Below are 12,508 nucleotides of genomic sequence, written 5' to 3'. Positions count from 1 at the left end.
TGTAGGATTCAAAGATCAAAAGAAGTCCAGGTTAAAAAATATATATCTTTAATTTCATGTTAAAAGTACCTTAAACGATGTGCTTTACTTAAATCGAATGATTTCTTGAGTGGCCATTTTGATGAGCTGATTGAAGTCAAACTGGATGTATTTCCGCCAGTAGCGTCTGTCTCGGCCGTACGTTTGGGCAGGAAAACATGGACTTCCTAGGAGGACAAAAAAGATCAAGATACATTGCCATAGACGTTTTTTGTAAGAATAGCTCACCAATGCCATGAAAAATTCGAGCCACAGCTCTTCCCGAGAACTTTTCGTCACTTCTGTGGGACAGGAAGCTCCTGATGTCTGCTCGGATTTGGTTCTCCCAGTCCAGTAGCTACAAATTAACAAAATATAGTTGGATGTCTTTAATGCTTGTTTTTTTGTGTTGATGCTAACAAAAAATATACTTTAGCGTGACAGGTCAAGTGACTAAATTTGACGAACATATCCATTGTCCTCACCTTGCACTGGTCCAGACTGTCCTCCAGCGTTTCCAAGTGGAGCCCCCCCTCTCGCCTCTTGTCAAAGTACTCAGCCAGGAGCCCCTTTAGTCGCAGACTGCGAGCGCCATCCAAGTCATCCACGCAGCACGACACGCGTTTGAAAGCCACGCTGAGGACCACGATCAAATCCCAACGTGAAATTCGACAGGCCGGCCAAACGATGGGACAAAGCGTACCTTTGGAAAGCCCGGAAGCAAGCGGCGAGCTGGTACAGCTGCGACGTCTCGCGATCCTGCACCCGTCCGTGGAGGAAGCGGCACACCTTGTCCAGCTCCTCGTCGTTCAGGTCGCCGTAGGAACGGAAGTAGAAGGACAGCGAGGAAAACTCCACCAGGACGCCGCTGCGCCCGCCAGCTAGTACACGAGCAGAGCAGATGGAACATCTACCGCCGCCGTCGACGGCCGGCGAGCTCACCTCCGTCGGTAATCCAGCGCAGCTGTCGGAGTCCCCGCTTGACCAAGGGCAGCTGCCACCCCATAGTGTCGGCCACCTCCACCACGTCGAACTCCACCCCGTCACACGACTCCACGGGCAACCCGGCCGCGCGTCGGCGGGCCAGCACCACGGCGACGGGAGGGCAGCTGGCGGGGCGATTGGGGGCTTTTCAGGATTTGGTCCACTCCGGGAGAAACTTAACTTACATTTTGGTGATCTTTCGCAGTTCTCGGGGTCCTTGGTAGCAGCTAATTTTGCACGTGGACAACGTGGGGGGGAGGAGCTCCACCAAACGCTGAGGGTGGAGCTCCAGGTAGCATAGCAATGTCTCGATACCTGCAAATAAACGACACAATCCAATTTATTTCACGTAATGGTCAATCAGGCCTGATCCAAAATCTGTTTTGAGCCGTTTTGAAATTCATCAAAAAAGGCCACTTTTCTTATTTAGCGTCTCACCTTCTTCCGTGATGTCCAGGGCCTCCACCGTCTCCTGGATGGGGACGGCTCTCTCGTGAGTATGGCACACTCGATCCGAGAGCCGATCGGACGAGCTCTCGTCCTTCTGCTCGTCCCCTTTCTTCCCGTAGGAATCATCCCCTTTTTCAACCTCGACTGGGGGGAGCGGCGTGTCCTGCTGGGCGGATGTGTCACCCCCGTTCTCCTGGTCCAACATCTCCAACAGCTCGCCGTCACTGATCTCCTCCTAGGACGTGAAAGGTATTAGCTTCGACGGCGGCGCGCCTTGTGTCGACGGCAGGCTTTTACCTGGATGAGTTGTTGTTGTTTCTGCCGGATTTGTTTGCATTTACATGGCAGGAAGGCTTTCTGGACCAGACGCTTGACCGTGTAGTAGTCCACCGTGTCGGAATAGATGTGTCGCCGCAATTCGTGAAGGTCCATACCCTACAGAAGAAAAAAAGAATTAAAGATCAGTAAAATTTGGGACTTTCATTCGTGTACTGTTTTATGTCATGCTTTAGGTCTTTTTATACAGGTTCATTTTACTGCATTGCTAGGCATAGTCGTTTTTTTAAGTAAAGCAATTCTACATGATGAAGTGGTGGGCAGTTGAGAAATAAAAATAAAAATGGTCTATTTATTTATATTTTTACAAATAAAAGCCTTACTATACATGGTCTACTTTTTAAGAAAAAAAATAGCCTTCTGTACATGATCTATTTTTAAGAAAAAAAATTGCCTTACTATACATGGTCGGTTTTTAAAGAAAAAAATACTAGCCTTACTATATATGGTCATTTTTTAAAGGAAAATAAGCCTTATTATACATGGTCTTTTTTAAAGAAAAAAAATAGCCTTACTATATACATGGTCGTTTTTTAAGAAAACAAAAGTGGACTGAGAAGTTTTTGATGCTTTTCTAACTAATACTACTATTAAGCTAATGTGTGTAAATACAGTTACCAGTTGAATTAGCGGAAACTAATAATAAATGGTTCCTATACTATGTGATATTTTTGTAAACTTACCTCAGGATCAAGGAAGAGGTGACAGTGGGCCGGGGCTCCGTCTCTCCCCGCTCGGCCGATTTCTTGAACGTAACTCTCAAAGCTCTTAAAAGAAAGGGAAGAAGCAAACGTTGACTAAAAGGACAAAACTCTGGACAGGGAACGGAAAGCAACGTTGAAGAAAGTCCAAGCAAGTCGTGGATGTGGAAGGACTCCCGATTGCTCACCTTGGGCATGTTGTAGTGAATGATCCCCCGGACGTCAGATTTGTCCAGGCCCATGCCGAACGCCACGGTGGCCACCACCATGCGTAGCTCGCCGCACATAAAGTTGTTCTGTACCCGGCGGCGTTCCGACGCCGAGAGGCCGGCGTGGTACGATTCGGCTTGCCACTTTAGAGGTTTGCGAATCTTCTTTCTTGCTGTAAATAGAAAAGGCCGATTAGTAGGTGGAGCTACTTTTTTTTGAAGTGTCTGCATGTCAATTTGACATCTGCCATATGTCGGAATTAAATCGATCTGGATAAAAATATTGGCACTTTTTTAAAAGAAATTATTCTAATTTTTTTTCGATGATTTATCAACAAAATAGAACAGAATATCATATAAAGCCCCATGCCTCCATAAATATTTTTTCTAGATCCACCCATGGACAAATCCATTTAAAAAATAAATAAATACAAAAAGACCCTCACCGATTTCTTTTTTCTTTAGCCCGACTGGGTTGACTTCCGTTGGAGTGTCGCCAAGGTGTTTATTTTCCTTCAACAGCACCCCCTGCAGGCAGGTTCTGAGTAGCGCGGCCACGCGGCTGGTCTCCTCTCTCCTGGTGCAGTAAACGATGACCGAGTCGAGACAGCCGAAGCGCTCGCCTTTCAACAGGGAAACCAGAGCCTTCGGGGACAGAAAAAAAAAAAGTGTTAGAATTCTTAACCCAAAAGGAGAGAAATCACGATGGGTCGCACCTGATCTTTCTTCTCATCCATGGAGACGGACAGTTGCAAGTTTGCGGGCACGGCGGCGGATCGGACCGCGATGCCGGCCGGGTCGTGGATGTCCAAGTGGTGGGCGATGTCCAGAGCCGTGGACAACGTGGCCGTGGCCGTCAGTCCCAACAAACATCGCACCCCCAAGCGCTCTCGTAGAACCTACGAAAAGGACAGACGATCGGTCCGCGTATGAACACACGACGGACGTCCGATCCATTTGGACCGGGGGAGGACAAACGGACGAATTATAGTGAGTTGGAAAGTCACTGACCTTGCAAAGTCGGAGATAGCACGGCCGGAAATTATGCGACCATTCGGAAAGGCAATGGGCTTCGTCGATGCACGCGAAGGCCACGGGAGGGAGCTCTTGCGCGGAAGGAAGACACCCCGGACCCGAGCTGGCCCCGCCCCCAACCAGGGCTTCGGGAGAGAGCAGCAATACGCACACCTGACCCGCTTTCACCTGAGAAAACACTCCGAGGGATTCAGTCATTCGAAATAATCACCGACATCATTTAACAAATTGGCCGATTTTCATAGTCGCTATATCATTTACTGACATTGTTGATGAAAAGAATTGCACCAATTTAAAAAAAATTGATAGATTTTAAAACAGTACAGTAATCCCTCGATTATTGCGTCTTCACTTATCACGAATTCACGACTTTGCGATTTTTCCCCGCTATTAATTATTTTTAAAATTTCCTTAAAGTTCATAAAAATATGAAAATCCACGCTGAAACTCATAAATGGAAGCCACTCTTGCTACTAGGAATCAGCACTGAAGAAAAAAAAAAGTCATAATAGGAGTGTGACGCTACTTGTATTTTTCGATTATCGCGGCCACGTCTGGTCTACATTAACCGCAATATTCGAGGGATAACTGTATATAGCTTTTTACCTTCTGGATGACAATTTCTCGCTGTTTCATGGTCATGTTGGAGTGGATGCAGGCGGCTTTCAGCTTGGCCGACACGCCAAAAAGCTGCCAATACACAACATGGCTTTTGAATCATCATTACGCAACCATTGTTACAATTTCCCCTCTCGAGGGCACGCACCTGGTCATCCATGAGCGAGACGAGAGGCGAAATGACCAAAGTGATGCAATTGGAGCGCTTGGCGTACAAGTAAGCCGGTAGCTGGTAGCAGAGGGACTTTCCCATCCCGGTGGACAATACCACCAAAGTAGAGAGACCTGTGCAAAAACAAGGACCATCCAAAAATTCACGTAGACGTACGTAGAGTCCGATTGGTTCAGAAGCCACTCATTTACAAATGTGATTGCACTTTGAATTTGTTTCTTTTTTCAAACTTGAGTTTTGAAAAAGAAGGGGTCGTCTTATATTCGGGCCAATACAGTACTATATTTTCCAGGCGTGGATCTTGCGGGACCTGTGGAACGGTGAGTTTTTATGTACCTGATAGGATCCTCATGATGGCTTCCTCCTGGCCCGCCCTGAACGAATTGTAGCCGAGTTCTCGAAGAGCGGCAAAAACGGCCTCTGGGGTGGCTGAAGGCAAAATCTTTTATTTTTCATGTCGTCGTCATCAATAATCGACTTTAATTACCTTGAACGTTGCCGTCGTCGGCGAGGCTGTAAAGCGGCTCGACGGGCGATGGGGGCGCCGGCCGTTCGTAGTCGGGACGGATCACATTGAGAAGAGCTTGGTCTTTGTCCTCCGTTTCTCGGTCGTCTTGGACGCCACAATCTTGCAGCGTCCCTGTAGCTCGGGCGACCTCCTCCAGAGTGGGCAACTGGAAAGGCTCCTCCTCCTCCTCCTCCTCCTCAACGGGCTGCTGGATGGCGGGGGGTGCCGCTGCTAATCGAGCAGGAAGTTAGTAAAAACAAACTTTTTTTTTTTTAAATGAGGTTAGTTAGCATGTCGCTACCTGCTCCCTTGCAGTGGACAGCCCAGTGTCCCGTCCCGCCGCATTTGTAGCAGGTGTCACCCTGCCGGTTGTAACCGCCACGGAAACCACCGCGCCGTCCTCTTCCCGAAAATCCGCCGCCGCCGCCAAATCGTTCGCCTTTCAGCTGGAACTTCTGCATGGACAACTGAAGGAAAACAAACATTTGACGTATGATTGAGTCGTTTCAATACAAGATCATATTCCAAACATTTTTTTCTTGGTGTACGTTACTTGTTTCCGTAGGGCCATCCCTCTCAAGGCGTATCCTTTGACGTGAGATTTTTTCTTGAGATTGATTTTCACAAAGTTGCCTTCGGCAGCTTTGGAGCCTCTGAAAGGACACCAAAATGTGCATAAAATTGCTTAGAAGAATTAGGAAATGGTAAGGCTTACCTTGCTCTAACTGGTCGTGCGTGATAAGATCTTTTTGCGTTGAAGTCTTCTTCGACCTCTCCGAGTAAGTTCTCTTGAGGAACCTGAAGAGTTTAACGAGTTACCGTATTTTACGGACTATAAATCACACTATTTTTATAGTTTGGCTTTATATAGCTTTTACAGCTTGTATTTTCTGGCTGTGGTTATCCAAAAAACTGTGAAGATGTTACATTAAGAGGTGCTTATTTTGACTGTTGTTTCATCACTGCAATGTATAATGTTGTAAATAAAAAATAAATAAGTGTTATATAATTTATACTACAATGCCATTTATATTTTTTCTTTCATTGTGCCATTTTTGGCTAGTGCGACTTATACTCAGGTGCAACTTATACTCCATAAAATACGGTATTTCGATTTTGCCCATTAATAGACATTTTTTCTAATGTTTGTCTACCTTGTTTGGTACCTTGACCGCTTTGTTGTCCTCTAATACGGAGTCCTCTTTTGCCTTTTTCCGACGTGCCTTTTTCTTCCCTTCTTCTTCCTGAGCATTCTCCTCGTCTTTCTCTACATTGTCCTCCAAGTTCTTCTTCCTACGCCTTTTCCGCGCACCTCCTTCCAGTATTGCTTCTGCATCTCTCTGCCTTTTCTTCCGCTTCATCTTTGGAAGGCTCTCGTCGGACTCTTGCGGCAGCGCTGCTGCTTCATCGATATATTCTGGAGGTGTCCGCGGGAGCGGCGCGGAATTTACGGAAATGTCCGTCTTGGAGTCTTTCTCGTCCGCTCGGTCCTCCACGGCTTTCTCATTTGTCTGACTCGCATCCTGGTTTCCCCCTCCGGGCTTCTCTTTGGCTCCGAGCTCGCCGAAAACCTGACATCTCTCCAGCCACTTTCTGTCCACGCCGCTCAGGTGGCTGGCAAGAGAAGGCTTTCCCACCGTGGAGGTGACTTGAGGTCCTCCTAGATCTGTAGCGGCTAGGCCTCCACATGAAAAGTGTGAGTCTTTTTCCACATCACTGGCGACAGGAGGCACGCAAGTCTTAATAGGACTAAGAGAATCTGTGGGAGGTTCGGAAATGGACGGAAATTGCTCAAGAGGTCCATCAGGCTCAGGTATATCAATCTTACTGGTGCCCAGTTTTGGCTTTACCGACCTGTGTAAAAAAATAAAAAATATTTTTAAGTCTACACACTTAAAATATGGCTTTGGGCTCAACAGCAGTTACTCACCCTGATGAAAAGATTTTGGGTTGTTGTGCTTCATGGGATGAGGTAACAACGTTATTCTTGGGGACATGTTGGTCATCTCTTTTTAAAGAGTTTAGGGGCACACGTCCAGTTTTTTTCAATGAAACTGATTTATTCTGGAATGACAACAAGTGCACATGAACGAAGCGGTCGAGCAAAAATGCTCAGCTGTGAATGCGACTTACATTTTTAGACAATGACACCAAGTTGGTCTTGAGTTTGAAGCCGTAGTTTTGCACTGAGGCCGTTAGAGCGTCTCTGTCCTGAGATGTCAGCGGCCGGGGCGAGGACGCCGGTAAAGCGCTGCGATTCAGGTGCGAACCCCAGCAGTCCTAAACAGAATCCAGTGCTCATGGTGATGTACAGCAATTTGTGCATTAAATGTGTTCTAAAACGGAACATCCATAAAACTCCATTAACCAAAACAGTTTCTCCACTACTTCAAACCATTATTATAATTACCTTTTGAGATGCAGATCCAGACTCTTCGGTGTTATTTGTGGTTGCAACATTGTTACTGTCGTTCTCTTTGGTTAGTTTCAAACTGCGATACTCTTTATATAAATCTGAAAATTATAAAAACATGACTACTACAAATAATTAAGGCTTTGAACTGACACTGTAGTAAATATATGCACTTACTCTTAGTCTCCTCTGGAGCGTCATCGACGTCCTCCTGAACATTTTGTTTGAATATTGTCATAAGTGGAACCGAAACGGCAAAACAGTAACAAATATGACAATTATTGTTACCTTTGCAGGTTTCCTCTTGTGCTCCTTGACGAAGTTCTGCTCCCAACTTTTCAACAGCAGTTTCACCTCATTGTAGCGCTCCATAATAGAACACAGTGATCCATCACATGGACTTCAGGAGATGTTATCCAAAGTTAAACATTGTTTATATGTATAATAATCATTATTTAACGAATGATTAAAGGGGGTAAAGTGGAGAGGTAATTCGAAGTAAGACGCCATGTGCCTAGCTAGAATAGCACTTCCGTGTTCCGGTATGATTTTCCCGCGCCGGGAACTGGCAGTTTAGGTTGCCAAGTTGAAATCTTTTCCCTCTTGACTAAAACTAGAAATACTCATGTGACATATCTATATACGATATTAAGAAACATTTAATAGTTTAATTGTATTTGCATTCTTTAATTTTTGTTTGAATAATAAAAAGAACGTTGAAACGTTGTTTGTTTCAAAATACCCGTTGTTGCTGGTATTTGGCAACCTTCATGTGTCGACGGATATCCGGCCTGCATATATGCCCCGCCTTCTTTTTTAAAGAGACAATCTCCTTTTCGATAAGAACTGGTGAATTTTAGCAATAAATAAGCTTAATTCGTTTAGTTTTCTTCTAAAGATGTGCCGCACTTTATGTATCAGAATAAAATTATGTCAAACACTACAGCGCCAGAAGATGACCCTAAAGTTTTTTTCTAAATAGATTTTTTTTTAAAGATTCACAAATCTAAAGTAAGAAAAATTGTTTTATTATTGAGCGTCAGTGAGAAGCTTTATTCAACATCATGATAAACGGCGGTCCATGGATTTGCAGCATCGTGGGCTCTACTCCAGCAGGGATACCTCGTGGAAATACGCACCAAGCATTTTGATCCCTTGAATGTAGTTAGATCTGAAGATAAAAATAAAATGAGGAACATAATTGACAACACGACAACAAACGAGTCTAGCACCTGTTGAGTTTCTCATTCTGGGAGTGCGCGCCGTCATCGGAGGAGCCGACGGGAAGCAGCATCACGTTGCGCCCCGTCGCTTCCTGGAAGGTCAGCGTGACGGGGATGCTACCGCCCTCGCGCGTCAGGTCCGGTTCCACGCCAAAGACTGACAAGCAACAGACACCAATGGTTTAATGAGAGCGTACCGAGTCGAAAAGACATTTGACGTACCCGTTTTCATGGCTTTGCGCCCCGCCAAGTAGTGAGGATGGTTGAAGTCGGACACCCAGGCTTTGGCTCCGTGGCCCATGTACACGTTCAACTTATTTGGACTCTCCAGTTGGGCAAATTTCTGCTTCAGATAGTCGATCACCTAAAAAAAAAAAACATTGAAAATCGCACTACTGTAATACTCAAATGTTATGAGTAGGTCAGAAAATGCCTTCAAGTGCAAAAATTTCCCTACGTGTGCATTTTCTTACTTTTTTTTGGGCCCGTTTCTAACAGTCAGAGGAATCTACTTCCTAAACATGTTTTGACTACTTCTGTTTTTAGGTCCAGTCAAACCACAATCATATGATGGCTAGCAAAGACAGACACAATAAGAACTGTTTTAAAGGTCAAATGATTTCAGGATGGAGTAAAAAAATTCTTTTTAAAAATGCTACTTGCGGCCATTTTGTGTTGAATTCAAATGACTGTATTCTACTTTATTTGTTCTTGAACTATATGGGGTCGTACCTTCTTCTCCACAACTTTGGGGTCCATGTCGGGCACCAGGCGGATGGAGAATTTGCCGTTGACTTTGCGTGGGATGACTGTCTTTGCGCCCGCGTCAGAGAAAGCCCCCTCGATGCCATGCAGAGAAAGTGAAGGGTATCTCCAACGGTGCATTAGGATTTGCTCCTGCAGGGAAAAAAAACTTAATAGTGACCTCATTTTTCCCGTAATGTGGCGTCGGCTCACCTTGGTGCTGTGCAGTAGCTGTTCCACGCCGACGTCTTTGCAGTACTCCTCCAAGTCAAATTCAATCTTGTCGTAAAGTTGCCTCTCGTCATGAGTCAGTGGGGCCACGTCATCGCAGATCCCGGGAATTAAGATCTCCCCCTTCCTGTCCACCAGGGAGCCTGTTGAAGGATGCGAAATTATAGAAAACAGAGATGTGTGCTACTCCGGTTACGCGGCTGGCTATGAAAACAAACTCGCCCATGAGCGTAATGAGGTCCGTCATGGCCTCGTGAACAGAGCCGCCGAAAACACCAGAATGCAGGTCCTTCTCACAGCCGTCCACCTTGAAAAGCAGCGTCCGTATTATTGTTCTGCTCAGACAGTCAAACGCTCGTTACGTCCACCTCGATGAAGAAGTAGCAGATTCCTCTCAGGCCATAAGTGATGCAGGGTTTGGTCTTCCCCAACCAGTAGTTGTCAGAGATGCACACATAGTCCACATCCTTGAAGAAGCTGTCCTTGCGCGAGAAGACCAGCTCGTCCAGGCCCTCCGAACCCGATTCCTCCATCCCCTCAAAGCAGAACTTGATGTTGATGGGAAGCTCCTGCCATGGAAGCGAGAAAGCGGCTGAGATGAGCGCGTTTAATGATTAAAGGGACAGAAAAGAGAAGCCAATTTGCATAGAGACCTTTGAACGCTTGCCCTTCTGAAATGATCACCAGGTGAGACATGTGACAATTTGTGATGGAATTTTACCTGCTGGATCTTCTGGTAGGCTTCTATGGTGTTAAACCAAGCCAACACTGGACCTTTGTCGTCAGTGGAGCCTCGTCCGTAGAGCTTTCCTGGAAAAAAAAAGACGGCAAAGGCAGTGTTTTCGTTAGGAAAAATAAGATGAGCAGGCAGAATGAAAGCGACAGGAAAACGGAAATGGGCGTGCTGCTTTCTGTCAGCTGTTTGGGGCTAATATAAAGTCATGTTTATAGTGTGATAGAAGTCAAATAAAAGTAAATATTGAATAAAATTCACTCCCATTGGCAATGAGAAGACAACCAGTGGGGGAAAAAAAAGCTAATGAATTAATTACATGCAGAGGTTTTCAAAGGGGATTTAATGTCCATGCTTGAACAATAATTAATACAAAGCAAGATAATGGCAGAGTCTACTGAGCTAACATGTGATGACTTGGAAAAGGACTTTGGAAATGGGAGTCGGGAGAGACAGCATCGGCTGATAAAAATTGCAGCACAGACATTGTGTCCAAAAAGTGACAAACCAGTGTCATGGAATTATGCCTTTGGGCAGTTAGTTGCTTGTTCTGGAATGTGTCATATGTCAGTGCGTCAAAACAAAACCAAAAAAAGGAATCATACTGAAAGTGAAAGCGTCTCTCCGCACTCACCATCTTTCTCCACCAGAGTGAACGGTTCCGTGTCCCAGCCGTCGTCAATATTGGCGGGCTGAACGTCGAGGTGGCCGTAAATGCAGACCGTTTTCTTGCCCGGGTCCGAGCCCAGTCGCCCCAGGATTATGGGGGGCAGAGGGATCTCCTCCCCACCTGGAAGCTGTGTCAACCAGAAACCAAAGGCTGTTAAAATATGATCCAGAAAAACCACATTCCGACCCACGCACCTTCTGCAGGCCGACGTCCACCATCTCCACCGTGCCGCCCAGCCGCTCGATGTCCTTGGCGGCCATTTGCATCATTTTCTTAATCTCGCCGCGCTTCTGCGGCCAAGCGGAAACGCTCTGGACAGCCACCCATTGCGCTAGGCGCTGTTCAAAAGTAAATGGACGGAAATAAGTCAAACTGAGGTAGCTCGAAAAATCCTCAAAATATTTGATTGTTCATAATATTGAACCATAAGCAATTAAAGACATCTTACCTCCACGTAAAGGTCCTGATGTTCGTCCACATACTTGAAAAGAGTTTTGAGGTGGGCCATTTTGTCTGGGGTGGGATGTTGCTGAGACCGAAGGGAGAATGGTGTGAGAAAGCCAGCCTCCAAACCAGCACTGCTTCTTAAAGGGGATGGGAGGGTTACTTAACTCCACCCATTTGCTGACAACACGGTGTCTAGTTGCTGGTCTAAAGTCAACACAAGTTTATTTGTATTATATTATCTATATTGTACGTATCTAGAGTTCATAATCCATATTTATTCCTACATTCTTTTTCATTTTTGAAGTATAGTTGAACGGAGATTGTTTGAAGTCTCCTTTCATCATTATTTTTTTTGACCAATGTCTTACTGTGGTGGTCTTTATTCTTGGAAAACCCCCAAAAACAACTTTGGGAAAACAACCCATCTTCTTTAACGTAAAAAAAAATAATGCGTCACGATTGTGGTACTTGGAGAGCATTTTTTCTACATTAGATTAGATGAACTTTATTCATGTAATTGGGAAATGAAAAAGTTTGAGAACCATAGCAGCAAGCATTATGTAATTGCTTAGGGGATGAATGGCGCAATTCGTGACTTGTCTTGCGTCATTATTAAGAAGCCTCGCGCTTTAGAAGTTTGTACAATACTAATAGATGCAATTTTAGGGTCATTGATGCTGCATTTGCTCGTTGCATTTTCACCAAACAAAATAAGCTATGAGCGATAAACTAGCTGTCAGGTTGACAATTAACATCAGTGCTATGTTAAGAAAAACCCCGAGGGGAGGAAAAAACTGACCTGTTTCTCGGAATAGATGAAAATGAAACGATGTTTTTCAATGATGACTTTGCAACTTCTGTTTTAAAATGAGTGTCACGTGACACTCCAGACAGTAAAAATACTTCCGGGTTTCGATACCGGCTTCGTCGTAATAAAAACATGCACTATTAAATTGGGCTTGAAACTGTATTTTTTTAACAAAAAAAAGCTACGAAGTAGAGGGATAAATAATATA

General features: G+C 45.0%; 2 protein-coding genes across 7 annotated transcripts; both read right to left on the bottom strand.

Moving 5' to 3' along the window:
* Window positions 1-31: 31 nt before the first annotated feature.
* On the bottom strand, window positions 32-7,979 carry recql4 (RecQ helicase-like 4). Of its 4 annotated transcripts, none has more exons than XM_077590108.1 (26): window positions 7,733-7,979; window positions 7,622-7,655; window positions 7,442-7,545; window positions 7,165-7,311; window positions 6,962-7,095; window positions 6,186-6,885; window positions 5,747-5,829; window positions 5,585-5,684; window positions 5,333-5,498; window positions 5,011-5,262; window positions 4,860-4,952; window positions 4,500-4,636; window positions 4,340-4,423; window positions 3,710-3,901; window positions 3,415-3,597; window positions 3,145-3,343; window positions 2,678-2,871; window positions 2,472-2,555; window positions 1,750-1,887; window positions 1,441-1,687; window positions 1,188-1,317; window positions 961-1,127; window positions 722-899; window positions 504-654; window positions 268-376; window positions 32-206 (listed from the first exon to the last, which is right to left on the bottom strand). In XM_077590108.1, the coding sequence occupies exons 1-26, from the start codon at window positions 7,814-7,816 to the stop codon at window positions 85-87; spliced, it is 4,212 nt and encodes a 1,403-aa protein (XP_077446234.1). In that variant the 5' UTR covers window positions 7,817-7,979; the 3' UTR covers window positions 32-84. The 4 variants fall into 4 exon arrangements, with proteins under 4 accessions (XP_077446234.1, XP_077446236.1, XP_077446232.1 ...); XM_077590110.1 differs by having other exon boundaries at window positions 5,011-5,259; XM_077590106.1 differs by having other exon boundaries at window positions 32-376.
* A 472-nt stretch (window positions 7,980-8,451) lies between these two features.
* On the bottom strand, window positions 8,452-12,408 carry LOC144066789 (cytosolic non-specific dipeptidase-like). Of its 3 annotated transcripts, none has more exons than XM_077590119.1 (12): window positions 12,292-12,408; window positions 11,494-11,629; window positions 11,240-11,383; window positions 11,010-11,172; window positions 10,364-10,452; window positions 10,011-10,211; window positions 9,865-9,949; window positions 9,625-9,785; window positions 9,400-9,564; window positions 8,890-9,031; window positions 8,677-8,824; window positions 8,452-8,615 (listed from the first exon to the last, which is right to left on the bottom strand). In XM_077590119.1, exons 2-12 carry the CDS (start codon window positions 11,551-11,553, stop codon window positions 8,549-8,551), a joined length of 1,425 nt encoding a protein of 474 aa, XP_077446245.1. In that variant the 5' UTR covers window positions 11,554-11,629; window positions 12,292-12,408; the 3' UTR covers window positions 8,452-8,548. The 3 variants fall into 3 exon arrangements, with proteins under 3 accessions (XP_077446245.1, XP_077446246.1, XP_077446247.1); XM_077590120.1 differs by having other exon boundaries at window positions 11,494-11,696; window positions 12,292-12,382; XM_077590121.1 differs by having other exon boundaries at window positions 11,494-11,574; window positions 12,292-12,350.
* Between the last annotated feature and the right edge of the window lie 100 nt (window positions 12,409-12,508).

This window comes from Stigmatopora argus, chromosome 21 (genome assembly GCF_051989625.1).
Source record: "Stigmatopora argus isolate UIUO_Sarg chromosome 21, RoL_Sarg_1.0, whole genome shotgun sequence".
Lineage (NCBI taxonomy): Eukaryota > Metazoa > Chordata > Actinopteri > Syngnathiformes > Syngnathidae > Stigmatopora > Stigmatopora argus.
This window is presented reverse-complemented; position numbering and strand designations above follow the sequence as displayed.

Bases quoted from the DNA above. Each gene is read 5' to 3' on its own strand.
- recql4 (XM_077590106.1), bottom strand. From the start codon at position 7,816: ATGGAGCGCTACAATGAGGTGAAACTGCTGTTGAAAAGTTGGGAGCAG. The intron at 5,830-6,185 runs GTAGACAAACAT...TAAACTCTTCAG, and splicing joins CGGTCAAGGTACCAAACAAG to GTTCCTCAAGAGAACTTACT. The intron at 3,598-3,709 runs GTCAGTGACTTT...TCCTTTTCGTAG, and splicing joins GCTATCTCCGACTTTGCAAG to GTTCTACGAGAGCGCTTGGG.
- LOC144066789 (XM_077590119.1), bottom strand. From the start codon at position 11,553: ATGGCCCACCTCAAAACTCTTTTCAAGTATGTGGACGAACATCAGGAC. The intron at 9,786-9,864 runs GCGAGTTTGTTT...ATCCTTCAACAG, and splicing joins GGACCTCATTACGCTCATGG to GCTCCCTGGTGGACAGGAAG. The intron at 9,032-9,399 runs GTACGACCCCAT...TTTTTTTTTTAG, and splicing joins CCAAAGTTGTGGAGAAGAAG to GTGATCGACTATCTGAAGCA.